This window comes from Phaethon aethereus (assembly GCF_964289735.1).
Source record: "Phaethon aethereus genome assembly, chromosome: 21".
Taxonomy (NCBI): domain Eukaryota; kingdom Metazoa; phylum Chordata; class Aves; order Phaethontiformes; family Phaethontidae; genus Phaethon; species Phaethon aethereus.
This window is the reverse complement of record NC_138597.1, coordinates 2331263-2343811: the sequence shown is the minus strand read 5'-3', so window position 1 is coordinate 2343811 and position 12549 is coordinate 2331263. Positions and strand designations below refer to the sequence as shown.

At 55.6% G+C, this 12549-nt stretch overlaps 1 protein-coding gene across 1 annotated transcript; it reads left to right on the top strand.

Annotated features, from left to right (window-relative positions):
• Nucleotides 1-528: 528 nt before the first annotated feature.
• On the top strand, nucleotides 529-11698 carry ALDH4A1 (aldehyde dehydrogenase 4 family member A1). The gene is made up of 15 exons (XM_082009362.1): nucleotides 529-1831; nucleotides 2536-2629; nucleotides 2938-3030; nucleotides 3130-3177; nucleotides 3555-3710; nucleotides 4273-4422; nucleotides 4550-4624; nucleotides 7042-7229; nucleotides 8111-8184; nucleotides 8734-8930; nucleotides 9321-9368; nucleotides 9744-9896; nucleotides 10120-10241; nucleotides 10817-10935; nucleotides 11057-11698. The coding sequence occupies exons 1-15, from the start codon at nucleotides 1797-1799 to the stop codon at nucleotides 11167-11169; spliced, it is 1665 nt and encodes a 554-aa protein (XP_081865488.1). The 5' UTR covers nucleotides 529-1796; the 3' UTR covers nucleotides 11170-11698.
• Nucleotides 11699-12549: the final 851 nt, after the last annotated feature.

Below are 12549 nucleotides of genomic sequence, written 5' to 3'. Positions count from 1 at the left end.
CAACACGCCTGTGGTTTGTGAGCTGCCCAAACTGATGACCTCTGTGCGGATTTCATCTGAAATCCCAAAATTTCTTCTTTCATTAGAGAGGGTTGAGGATGATTAAAAGCTTGGTCACTGGACACACTTCTTGTGTAACGTGCTTTCACCGAGACACACAATTCAGTCCTTAAAGTGTATGTAGCTAAGTTCTGCCAAAAATTATTTATTATTTAATGTGCTTAAGTGGAGGGTATTGATGACTCTTTCCCATGCTGTGTCACTTCTTGTCAGTTCCTCTTAGGTCATGTAAGAATTTCTTTTATACACGTTAAAACAGACTACTGATCAATGTGGAAATGAACCTGTTTACCGTACTGTTGTAAATATTGTGCTTTATATTCTGTATATTAGCTTCTTTTAAAGAAAAAGACTTAACTGATGATGCTATTTGATCTCTGGTGAGGAAAGGACGAAGGATGAACCAGCTCCCAAGCTTGCTCCGGAGTCGAGATGTAAATCAATTTTCCTCTGTGGCTGGAAGTCTGTCCTGGGTATTTGAAGGCAGACCGAATGGTACACGCACGTACTGGCGGTGGCTTTTGGACCATCAAAGGCTTCGGAAATCTTAATCCACTTTAGCAGGGGCACCGAGAAACACCCGCAGCAAGAGCCAGAAGCATTTGCACTCCTCTGAGTTTCAACGGATTATCTTCATTTTCCCTTTTTTTAGTGCCAAAACCAACCCCACCAACCCCTTCCAGGTCTGCTCTCCGGCTCCCCGTACACCGCTCCGCGCTCTCCTCCCATGTCTGTCCGTCCGTCCTCAGCCGTGCCGCCCCGGCGGAGCAGTTCATCCTTCGTCGCTCGACTCATCCGTCGCGTACCCCACGGGCTTCTCTGCGCAAAGGGGGTGTGCGGGAGCTTGTCGATGAAAACGGGTTACAGTCATTCTCTGGTTACAAGGAAAAAAAAAATCCTATAAAATAAATACCAAACTCCTGGTGGCTGGCTGTGTGTTAATTCTTGGGTTGGAAAACATTGGAAAACACCTTTAAAGCAAAAGCTGCTTGTGCATTTGGATCCGAGGGGTAGTGGGGAGGAGACTCCCCAGCCCGGGAGTCTTTGGGGAGGGGGGTGTCCCAAAATACCGCAAGTGCCTCCTAAAAATTAGGGTCTTTCACCTGCCACTCTTAAACTGCCGCCGTCCTTCCTGCAAGTAAAAATACCCCATGCGAAAACCAGCCTCCTGCCCTCAGCCACGTCCCCCTTTCGGGTTGCGATCCCGTTATTTTTAATTTTTGGCTCCCCGCGGGGGCCGGAGCCGCCGCCTCAGCTCTCGCTTCTCTCTCCCCACAGGTGACTCCCGGAGCCGCCGCCGAGGCCGGGACCCGCCGCCGCCCCCGCGGAAAGCCGCCTCCTTCGGTTTGTCGCTTGCTTTGCGGGTTTTTTAATTATTATTATTTATTACGATTTTAAATTTTTTTTAAATTATTTTTAGCTCGAGCCAGCGCCCCGCCCCTTCCCACGTGCCCCGGCGCGCGGCCGCCCCGTTGGCCGGGCGCAACCACGCGCGCCGCGGGGGGAAGGGGGGGAGTGCGCGCGACCGGCACCCCCCCACACTCCCGACCCACGGAAGGGGAACACGCCCCGCAGCCTCACGCACAGCGAGTGCTCGGGGGTGGGAGCCCACTCTGGGAGCGACCCGCTTCCCTCCCTCTCTTATTTATCAGTTACCGTGATGGTTTTGTCTTAGCCCCCCCCCCCCCCGCGGTGGTTTGGGCGCGGCCGGGGGCCGGGGAGCGCGGCGGGCCGGGATGTGGCGGGCGCTGCGTGGGCTGCGGGGCAGCGGGTGAGTGCCGGGGGGCCCCTTCCTTGGCGGGGCGGGCAGCCGAGCGCGAGCGGCGCCCCGCGCGAAACCGCCCTTCTTGCAGCGTTTCCACGCGCGGCGGGGCGCTGCGGCTGCAAGTCCCCTTCGCTGCGCCTTGCCTTTACTCGCTGGCCCAGCCCTTGCTTCTTGCTCGACACCTTCCCGGGCGCCGGCTCCTCCTCCCCTCCTTGGCGTTTTTGCCCTTTTTTGCCCGGTTTTCGGGGGCGCCGGAGCGAGGTGGGCAGTTGACGCCGAAGCGGGGTTGGGCAACTCCGAGCCCGAAGCTGCCAAGGTCCAACGGCTCGCTGGAGCGGGCAGAGCGCGCCGGCCGCCTTTTGCCCCCGCGCCCTGGACTTTGCCAGGAGCCGGCGGCGCGTTGGGGCGTTGGAGCAACCCGGGTCGATTCCGAGCTTACTCTGCGCATCATCTCTTAAAAATTCCTTTTCCAGCACCTTTTGTATAGCAAAGAGAAGCGGGAGCTATGTCCAAGCTCAGTTCCCTGCTCTGGCATTGTCATCCGGCGGGATGGAGCGCAGGCGTGATAACGCGGTGCCGTGCCTGGGCGTGCGTGGCTGGTTTGGCCGGCGAGCGTTGGGCGATAAAACACGTCTCGCTTGAAGGTCGGGGCACGGAGGGAAGGAGGAAACTGGGGGGAGATTTCAGTGTCCCGTTTGCTCCTCTCCTAGGCGGAGATGGCAGCACCGCTCGGCCATCCAGGTGACCAACGAGCCCATCCTCGAGTTTAAGCCGGGGAGCCCTGAGCGAGCAGCGCTTCAGAAGGTACCGCCGTGGGGGATTGGCCTGTTTTGGGGTCTTGAAGGTCCCGGCTCGTGCTTCTGGTGCTGCACGACAGGCTCTTTCCTGGGGTGGGGGAGGCCCAGTCCTGCCCAGCGCCTGCTCCTTCCCTTCGGGGACAGTTGGAGTTGGGACTCCTGTCCCCGTCCCTCCAGCCCCGGGGACCACAGGGAGCCTGCCCCCGGGTTTCCCGTTGCTCGTGGGGCTGGCGGGCAGGGCTGGGGCGGGTGGCTGGTGGAAGTCTGCGTGTGCAGCTCCCACCCCGGTGCTCTCCTCCTCCTCCTCTCCCTTAGGCGCTTGCCGACCTGAAGGGCAAGACAGAAGCCATCCCGTGCGTGATCGGGGGAGAAGAGGTGTGGACGCCAACGGTGCGGTACCAGCTGTCGGTGAGTTTGGGGGAAAACTTTAACAGAACAGGAGGGTGTACCTGGCAGGAGAGGGGTCTGTCAGAGCTGTAACTACAGAGGATTTTCTTCTCTTTTCAGCCATTTAATCATGCGCATAAGGTGGCCAAGTACTGCTATGCCGACAAGGTGAGCACTGCCGTCCTTCTTCCTTTCATTTTTTGGGGGGAAGGGGCGAAGCGGAAGCACTTTGCCTGGGTTCAGCGAGCTTTATGTAGCAGCGGGGTTGCAAGGCTTGCGGTGCGACGAGCTTTGAGATTCCTGGTGAGGAGTCTGGATGAAATGCAAATTGCTGCTCAGATTGTGAGCAAGGAGGCTCCAGGGATGAGCGTTAGCTCTCCAAGTCCCAGGGCTCCTGGAACAAATCAGTACCCAGAGCTGCAAATTTGGGCTTGTGATGGGAAAATGGCTGCTGTAGTTTGTGCCTGCCCCTCGCCTTCCCCTCCGACCTGGTGATGGAGAGGTGGTGGGTTCCTCCTTGCTGCCTTTCCCCTTTTCTTCCGCAGGAGCTCATTAACAAAGCCATTAACGCTGCCTTGGCAGCGAGAAAGGAATGGGACTTGAAACCTGTCCAGGACCGAGCCCAGATCTTCCTGAAGGCGGCTGACATGCTGAGTGGCCCGAGGCGAGCAGAAGTGCTGGCCAAAACCATGATAGGGCAGGTAAGGAGGATGCAGGATGGACCCGGCGGATAGCAGAGGGAATTTGGGGAGCTGGGAGCTGGGGAAGCAGGGCAGGAAGAGCTGCCAAGGTATTTGGTCGTGGTGGGAATGTCTGTAATGTTGGAAGTGCCTGTTCTGCGAGGGGCTGCGGTGATCCTTGCCTCTTTGCTGAGAAAGAAGGGGGGTGAAACTGGGCATCAGGCTTTGTGGGAACAGGATCAACCAATGCAGTGGGCTGCAGTTACCAAGGTTTCCCCTGGTGAAACGCCCCAGCAGCCCTGGCTTTCCCAGGGGAGGCACGAAAGGGCTGGGGGGAAACACGCGTGGGTGTGATGGCCTAAGGCACCGGCACGGGCTGCGTTTGCCTCCACTCAGTGCGAAGGAGACGTGGTGGCATGGGGGCTTGCAGGAGGCCCCTACTTCGGGAAGCAAGCACGTGGTCTGCCTGAGAGAGGCAACCCACAAACCGCAGCTGGACGTGCCTCTGCGGCTCAAGGCTGCCGCATTCCCTCCTCCCCACCCTTCCCTTAGTGCTTTTATTTGATGCGACCTCTCCCGGCAGGGTAAAACAGTCATCCAGGCGGAAATCGATGCTGCTGCGGAGCTGATAGACTTCTTCCGATTCAATGCCAAGTACGCCCTGGAGCTGGAGAACAGCCAGCCCATCAGCGTGGACGTCAGCACCAACAGCATGGTCTACCGGGGGCTGGAGGTGAGGAGAAGGCCTGGGGCTGTCCCCCTGCTTCTGAAGCTCCCTCTTTTGCCCCGAGCTGTGGTGTCATGCCGCGGTGAGAGGAGGCACCGTGCTCCCACCAGTCCCTTTCCTCTCCCACCCACAGGGTTTTGTGGCAGCCGTCTCCCCCTTCAACTTCACGGCGATCGGCGGCAACCTGGCGGGGGCTCCGGCATTGATGGTGAGTGTCACGGTGGGGTTTAAGGAGAGCAGGGAGGGAGAGGACAGTCTGGAGAAAGGCTGGGAGGGGGACCCGGTCTCTCCGAGGCTGCAGTCTGCCTGCTCTGGGATCCGCAAGGAACCAGTTCAGCCTCCCTGGTTCTCTGGTGCTCGTTCAATAGGCCACACCTGGGGTCTTGCTTCTGCTGGTCCCCTTGAATTCAGCTGCCTTGCAATTAGACTCAGATGTCTTTAATTACAAGAGGGCATTCTAGTGGCTGGATTTCACATCTGTCCACTGATGGACAGCTGCAATGAGGGAAGTGTTGGAAAAACTGTCCAAACCTGCTCTTCTGGGGTTTTTATTCTGAAGCGAGGTGCTTTTCACTCCTAGGCTGGGTTTTAGATCGAGAGAAGGTCAGGGTGCCGCAGGAGGGAGTGGAGATGAGAAATACAGCGGGGTTTTGTTTTCCTGCGTGGTCCTTGCTGTCAACGGGCTTCAGGGTGTTGTTGCCATGCGAAAGTGTGATTGGTTTGTAATTGCTCAGATTCCCCTTGGATGACGCTTTTTGGGTACAGTGGGCGTGTTGGGATGAAGGTAGGAGGGAGCGGGTCGTGGCCCTGGCATTTAGCGCTGAACTAGGAGACAAGAGATCCTGGCAGACATGAAAGATGGTCCAAAAAGTCAAAGTATTGGTGAACAGCATTTCTGTACGTGTCCCACCTCAGTGGGCCTGTTGAGCACGTGGAGCGCCTGCCTTTGCAGGGCGGGTTTTGGGGAGAGACTAATAGCCTGATGAATTTGGGCCAAGATTAATTAATTCATTGTTGCACTGGAAAAAAAGAAACACAAAATTGTCCTAAGCTCTTTACTAATTAGGCTCAGATTTCATCCTGGCACCAAAGACGGTCCCTCCAGCAGTGGTGTCCTGTGTTGGAGGGGGAAGAGGCTGCGATAAGGGAGGACACCAAGCTTTTAATTTGGGGCCATCACATTTAGAAGTCATATTCAAGGCAAAGCATTTGAACCTGTGGGGAGAAGGACGGAAGTGAGTGACGCTAACACAGAGCTAGGAAGGTTTTTAGGGGAGGGAGCTGTGTTCCTCCCACCCCAGGATTCGAGGAAGGACCTCGGTGATGGGGCAAGCCCGCGCTGGCGGACCTGGGTGAACCGTTTCGGGCATCCTGCAGTGCCTCCACCTCTCCCTCCTCGAGCATGAGGATCTGTTCCCACCACGTGGGATTCCCACCGCAGCGTGATGAAATGCCCCTGCTCGCTCTGGGCCTGGGGCAAAAAGGAGCAGGGCATCAGCGGGTGACTTGGAAAGCTCAGCGGCAGGTGGTACCTGGAATTAAATTCAAGAGAAAACAGTGCTTAATAGGTGGATATTAATTAGAGCTCCAGTGTTTTAGTCACAACAGTGCACTTCCCAGGGGATTAAACATTGCTCTTGCCTAAATAGCTGGAGAGATTAATGCAGTTAATGCCATCGCAGCGTCGGGAGCGGGAATTTCTTCGGGAATGGAGCAGTTGCCACAGCGCACCGGTATCCAGACTGCCGGGCATCTTGTCTCCAACCGTGGCCTGAGTTAGATGTCCCTGTTGCTTGGGAGACTTTTTGCAGAGCGTGGGTTAGTTTTCTCACTGTTTGGAGTGGAAGGATTATGGTGGGGGTGAGAAGGAGCTTTGTCCGCGCCTCCAGTCCCCGGAAAGCAGGTGTCTGGTTGAGACAGAGTCCAAAAATCTCCCTCCTGCTCCCCTGGGGCAGTGACCCTGGTGCACAGTCACGTGCGGTGGGGCCCGAGCAGTGTGACGGTGACGCAGGGGAGGTCACTCGGCCCCCCATTGCCCCGTGGCTGCGCACGGAGCCGAAGGGAGGACGGTGGCATGGAGCCAAAGGGGTGGGGTGCCACCGCCAGCGTTTTAGCGCTGTGTTTTCCAGCCAATTGTGCTATTGGCTTGTGCACGATTAATCCAGGCGTGCGGGTTTTTTTCACTGCTTTGGCTGGCACAAACACCTGCTGCGTCCTGCCCAAACCTGGTGGCAGCGAGTCACAGTGCTCACAGTGTCATAAGGACATTTCTTAGCGGCGCCATCCCGTTTCCGGAGACATAAAACAGGTCCGTGTTTCGCGGCTCCTCTTAGGGAAGGCAAAACTCTGCGTCCCTGGCAAGGGAGCGTGTGAAAGGCTGGCACAGCGATCCAGTGCTGTGAAAGGGGAGGATTTTTTGTGCCTTCAGCTGCGTGGGGCAATCCCACAGCTTTTCAAAACCAGTGCTGGGGGTAAAATGTAGGTGTGAATCACCCAAAGGTGCCCTTGCTCCGGCCCCATCCGCTGTGGGCTGCGGGACAGAGTTTTGCCAGAGCGTTGAAGCATTGCATACCTGCGTTTGGGCTGAAGCCTTTCCTCGCGTGCTGACTCTCTGCTCTCCCCCAGGGAAACGTGGTCCTGTGGAAGCCCAGCGACACGGCCCTGCTCTCCAGCTACGCTGTCTACAAGATCCTCCTCGAAGCCGGGCTCCCTCCGAACGTCGTGCAGTTCGTGCCGGCAGATGGGCCCGTGTTTGGAGACACCGTCACGAGCTCCGAGCACTTCTGCGGCCTCAATTTCACCGGCAGCGTGCCGTACGTTGGGGAGGGCAGCAGCAGGGAGGAGAGGGGCGAGGAACCGCTAGCTGAGACGGTGCTGGGTGCTCATTGCCCATCCTTTGAACATGTAGGACAGCATTGAGTAGGGTAGCAGGCAGACAACTGGCCATCCTTACATGCTGTAATTAAAGTAGGGTTTTAAAACTGATTAAAAAAGTGTCTAACCGGGTTTTCTTGCTACAGGGAGCGCATTTAATAGCAGGGTGTTTCCGTTGCTGAACTCAAGGCACAGAGAATAGATAAAGTTGCATGTGAGGCTGCCCTGTCTCCCAGGGATGCTGTTATTTGGCTGAATGAACTGCTCTGCGCTGGCGGAGCGATGCCAGCTCCAGGTAGATTTGCAAACTCGTGCTCTGCCCGCACGTTGGGGTGTGTTAGCGATGCCGAGAGCCCCAGCAGCCCGCAGCGGGCTGTTAAAGCTGCGAACCCCGCTCCACCGGCGGAGGACGTGGTCTGATGAGTGTCGTGCTTTAAAGGTGTGAAGCTCATAAATTAGTATCGGTGCTGTGCCTCCTGCTGCGAGGTTATTAGCATTTTTATTGTTTTGCAGCCAAGGGGTTTGTCACAGTGAGGACGGAAAGGAAGGGGGGAAAGGAGAACAGAAAGGTCTGCTGGACGCTCACTCCTGTGTGTTCCCTGTGGCACTGCAACAGTTTCTTACTTCTAAAACTATGGGGTGGTTGTGTAGTGCCATTGCTCTGATACCACAGCTAGCACCTCCTCTTCTGCTTGTAGGGCATCCCTTCTTTTGGGGACAGACGCAGGGGTTTGCTGGGGTCCCCCAGATGCGCCTTTTCCAAGCGCCACCCCTGTGCAAAGGCAAGAGTGCTCTAACCAGCTGCTGCTTTCTCTTCCAGGACTTTCAAACGGCTCTGGAAGCAGGTATCCGAAAACCTGGATCGCTACCGCAATTTCCCACGCCTGGCCGGAGGTAACTGCCCCTTCTACACCTTTTTTTTAGGTGGGGGGAGGCCATGCAGGGGTGAGGCGGGGTTCAGTTCCTCCCCTACTCGGGAGGAAAGTAAAGCGATGGCCGGGATTCCTTTCTGTGTGAGCACAGCACGGATGACACAGTAAATCACGTCCCATCCATGTGGCGGAAGCATGAAGCTTCTCCGTGTGGGGGCGCTGGAGGAGCTCAGGGCACCCACCAGCACGGGACGGGCTTTTACGGTGGGGAGCTGGCACCTGGGCGGGAGGCGGTGGCACGCAGGGGTTGCAGAGCCTCCAAGCTAAGTTTGGGAACATGGGTGGGTCCCTTTTCCATCAGTTTCGTAAGCCTACTCCGGCTCCTCGAACCCTGGGGGTGGGCTCCCCGGGGTCACGGCACTCTCCCTGTCACCTGAGGAGCCGTGGGCCAGGCGGGGCGAGCGCTGGCCGAGCCCCTCGCAAGGGACCTGGCCGTAGCTTGTGCTTTTCGGAGGTGGCGCAGCCCTGACAGCTCCTCGCCTGCCCCTTTTCCTCCCTTCTCCGGTACCAGAGTGCGGCGGGAAGAACTTTCACCTGGTGCACAGCTCGGCTGACGTGGCCAGCGTGGTGAACGGGACCCTGCGCTCGGCCTTCGAGTACGGCGGCCAGAAATGCTCAGCTTGCTCCCGCCTCTACGCCCCGGACTCGCTGTGGCCCCAGATCAAAGCGAAACTGCTGGAGGAGCACGGGAAGATCAAAGTGGGAGACGTGAGCGGAGCTGCCGGGCTGCTGAAGGGCTTTGCGGCTCAGCGGGTGGTTGATGGGATTAGAGACTGCGGTAACTGGCTACTAATTCCTATTGAACCGAGCTTTTTATCCACTGGTTCTCCCCACCACCGTCCCTCCGTCGCCCCCCCCTTCATTTTTTTTAGTGATTAGAAATTAACTTGTAGCCAGTGTCTGCAGGAATGATCATATAAGTCAGTCAGTCGCTGAATACTGCAGATTAATTGAAAAGGGGTAGCTTGCGCCCTCAAACAGAGGTGTGCTTGGAGCGGGGGGAAACGTTATTTGGGGAATTTCAGCTCCTCCTCATTTCAGAGTTTGCTTTTTGGCACAGTATGTACTTACATTGCCCTCCTTTCTGGCTTCACGCAGCCCGCCCAGGACTTCGGGACGTTTTTCTCTGCAGTGATTGATGACAAGGTGAGCTCCCCTCTCCTGTTTCTGCTAGTGCAAGAAGGTAACACGGACGGCTTTTCATTAAGTGTCAGGTTGAATGGTTTTTATTGCTTACAGCAAGGTATGAACATCAGTGATTAGCTGGAGCTGATTATCAGCCCTCTTTTGCTCCCCCCCTGAGTAGAGTACTGCGTGCGTTAGTCACTGCCCCTCTTGAAAAGTGGGTTATTTTGCTGAGAACCATCTCAGGTGTAAGGCGCCTGGGACTGTTTTTCCAGCTCCCATCCCTCCGTCTGAGCTGGAAGAGCGCTAAGAGCAGCGTAGCCCTGAAAGGGATGGCCCAGAACTCCTGTTAGCCCCCTGAACCCACACTCTTTTTTTGTTATTTCCTTTTCTCAGTCTTTCGCACGAATAAAGAAATGGATTGAGCACGCCAAGAAGTCATCCAACCTCACCATCCTGGCCGGAGGCGGCTGCGACGACAGCGTTGGATACTTCATCGAGCCGTGCATCGTGGAGAGCAAAGACCCCCAGGATCCCATCATGAAAGAGGTGAGAGCAGCTTGCGGGGAGGTGGCAGGAAAGGTACAAAAGAGGCAGGAGGCCCCCATCCTGAGGGGTCTGCCGGGCGCGTGGAGATGAGCTGGGCAGTAAGTTGGTGCAGGGGTGTTCCTCTTCATCATTTGTTTTAGCTAATTGGGTGCTGAAGCGCCCACCGCTTACTTTTTGGAGGCTGTCCTCGCCGAGTGCTGTATTTTTTTTTCTTGCTGTACAGGAAATTTTTGGCCCGGTCCTCACGGTGTACGTCTACCCAGAGAAGCGGTACAAGGAGGTGCTGGAGCTCATCGACACCACAACGCCCTATGGACTCACGGGGGCAGTCTTCGCCCAGGAGAAGTGAGTGCCAAAATCCCTGCTGCCTTGCAGCCTCCACAGCCGGCAAAGACGCTTTTCCCCTTCTGGGATGAGCCCTCGAGCTCTGCACTTGCGCTGCAAGGAGGAGAGAAAGCATTTCCCACGAGGCTTATGCTGCTTTGAGCCCTTCTCCTGCTGAGGGGGGGAAGGGGAGGCCTCTAAAGTGGTTTTTCAGCCCCAAAATGTTTTTTTGGTGAGGAACTATCCAACAGATGAATGTGGAGTGTACGGGAGGATACACCCCAGCCACATAACTGCAACGAGGGACCCATCCTTAAGCAATAATTACCTTAAGTTATAATTGCTTTCATTTTATGACAATAGAACTTAAAAAGAGAAACAAACTAAAAGAAAACAAAATTGGGATAATTTAATTGAGTTCTAAGTATGCGCAACCTGTTCCAGGGTGTGTATTAAGCAACATGCAGTCTTGGAAATGTGTGCAAAGAAATGCAGACATGCTTTTTGCACAGTTTTAATTGCTATGGAAGAGTAGAAGCCTATGTGTAAGTTTTGGCCGTTGTGTCGCAGTCACAGCCATTTCCGTCCCTCCTTAGGAGAATCGTCGAGGAAGCCAGGAACCTCCTGCGCAACGCAGCTGGCAATTTCTACATCAACGACAAGTCGACGGGTGCCGTTGTGGCTCAGCAGCCCTTCGGAGGCTCCCGCATCTCAGGTGAGGTGAAAAACTCCTGTCTGGAGACGGCACTTACCCGCGCGCCGAGCCGCATCCCCTCCAGGCGAGGCCCCCGTCCTCCATCTCGTGGTCACCAGCACTTTCTTTCCTTCTGAAACAGGCACCAACGACAAACCTGGTGGCCCCCACTACATCCTGCGCTGGACATCTCCCCAGGCCATCAAAGAAACACACGTGCCCCTGACGGACTGGCGCTACGCCTACATGCAGTGATGCCTTCGCCCCAGCCCCACACCGGTACTACTGATCCTCAACGCACAGAGTGGCTCCGCAGCTACAACCTTAAAAAGCACTTACTTATATCTACTGATCGTTAACCCGACAAAGCTTAGGTTTTATTTTTAAAGAAAAAATTCTATTATTAAATGGTAAACTCAAAAAAAGAAAAAAAGTCCTTGTAGTTTTCTTAGCCATGAAAGCATCTTGGTTTAGTTAATTTATTAAGGGAGGGGCTGGCGGTGTGGTTGCAGAAACATACCTGGACCCTGGTTTCCCTGCTCCTTCCATTTCGTCCACCCTGAGCGCTCCAGCGCAGTTCCCTCGTGCTGGAATTAAAGCGGGAGGTGAGCGTTCAGAGGCCGGCCCTGGCCCAGCCACTTGTAAAAAGCGATGTCCTTCCCCTCGCTGTGCCCAAGGGCTCCTGTACCCCAGCAGAGCACGGGCTGCCAGTACCAGCCTCCCCGGGAGGCGCGGGAAGCCTGGCTTGTTTTAAACCAGAGGTCGATGTGGTGGAAGCCCTAAGCCGCATTTTCCTCCCCTTCCTGAGCAAGAGCAAAGCCTTGCGCACCCCCAAATGGTTTTGATATGGGAAGAGAACTTGGCAGAAAACACGTTGTGCCAGGAGAGGGCGGCTGTGAGTGCGCTGCTGCTTAGAAGTAAGTTTAGGCGCCTTATTTCACCCCTCCGAAGCCAACGGCCAGGGTTACCTGCCCATGACCTTGAAATGGTCCCAGGGTGTGCTCAGGCATTGGGCAGATGGAGCAGCAACACCCTGCTTGCTTCCATTGTTTTGTTCTGTTTACCTCTGGTGCTTTCCATCGGTTATTGGTGGCTTCCACTGCTCCAGCCCCTGCGTGTCCGCTGGAAGGAAGCAGAATGATTTTAAGAGAAGGTGTTTCAATAATAGGAACATTGCCGCACAAGCTGCTTGGGTGCATGCAGCACCCCTCACCACCTCAAAGGGAATTTAAGCATTAGCAGGAGGTGCTGGGGCAGTGACTGGAGGTCTGTAATAAAATAATAATAATAATAATAACAATAAGCAATTCCCAGCTCTGACCAGGACATGAGCCCATCTCAGGGAGCTGCTCTCAAACATGAGCCTGTCTCCCAGGCTCTGCAAGCGGCCGAGTTAAGGAGTTAAATCAGTTCTGACCTTTGTGGTCCCCGCTGCCGTGGCCCGCGCAGGCTCTGCCTCGCCGTCAGCCGGGTCTCAGCGGACAGGTCCTGCAATGCAAACAGGAAAAGGGATCTGAGACACAAAGTCTTGCATCCTTCCAGGATCATTTTTAATTTAGAAATGTATACATGTGTGACCCCTACAATTAATAACTGTTCAATTACCAGGATTTGCAGATAGAGTGGATGACTCTG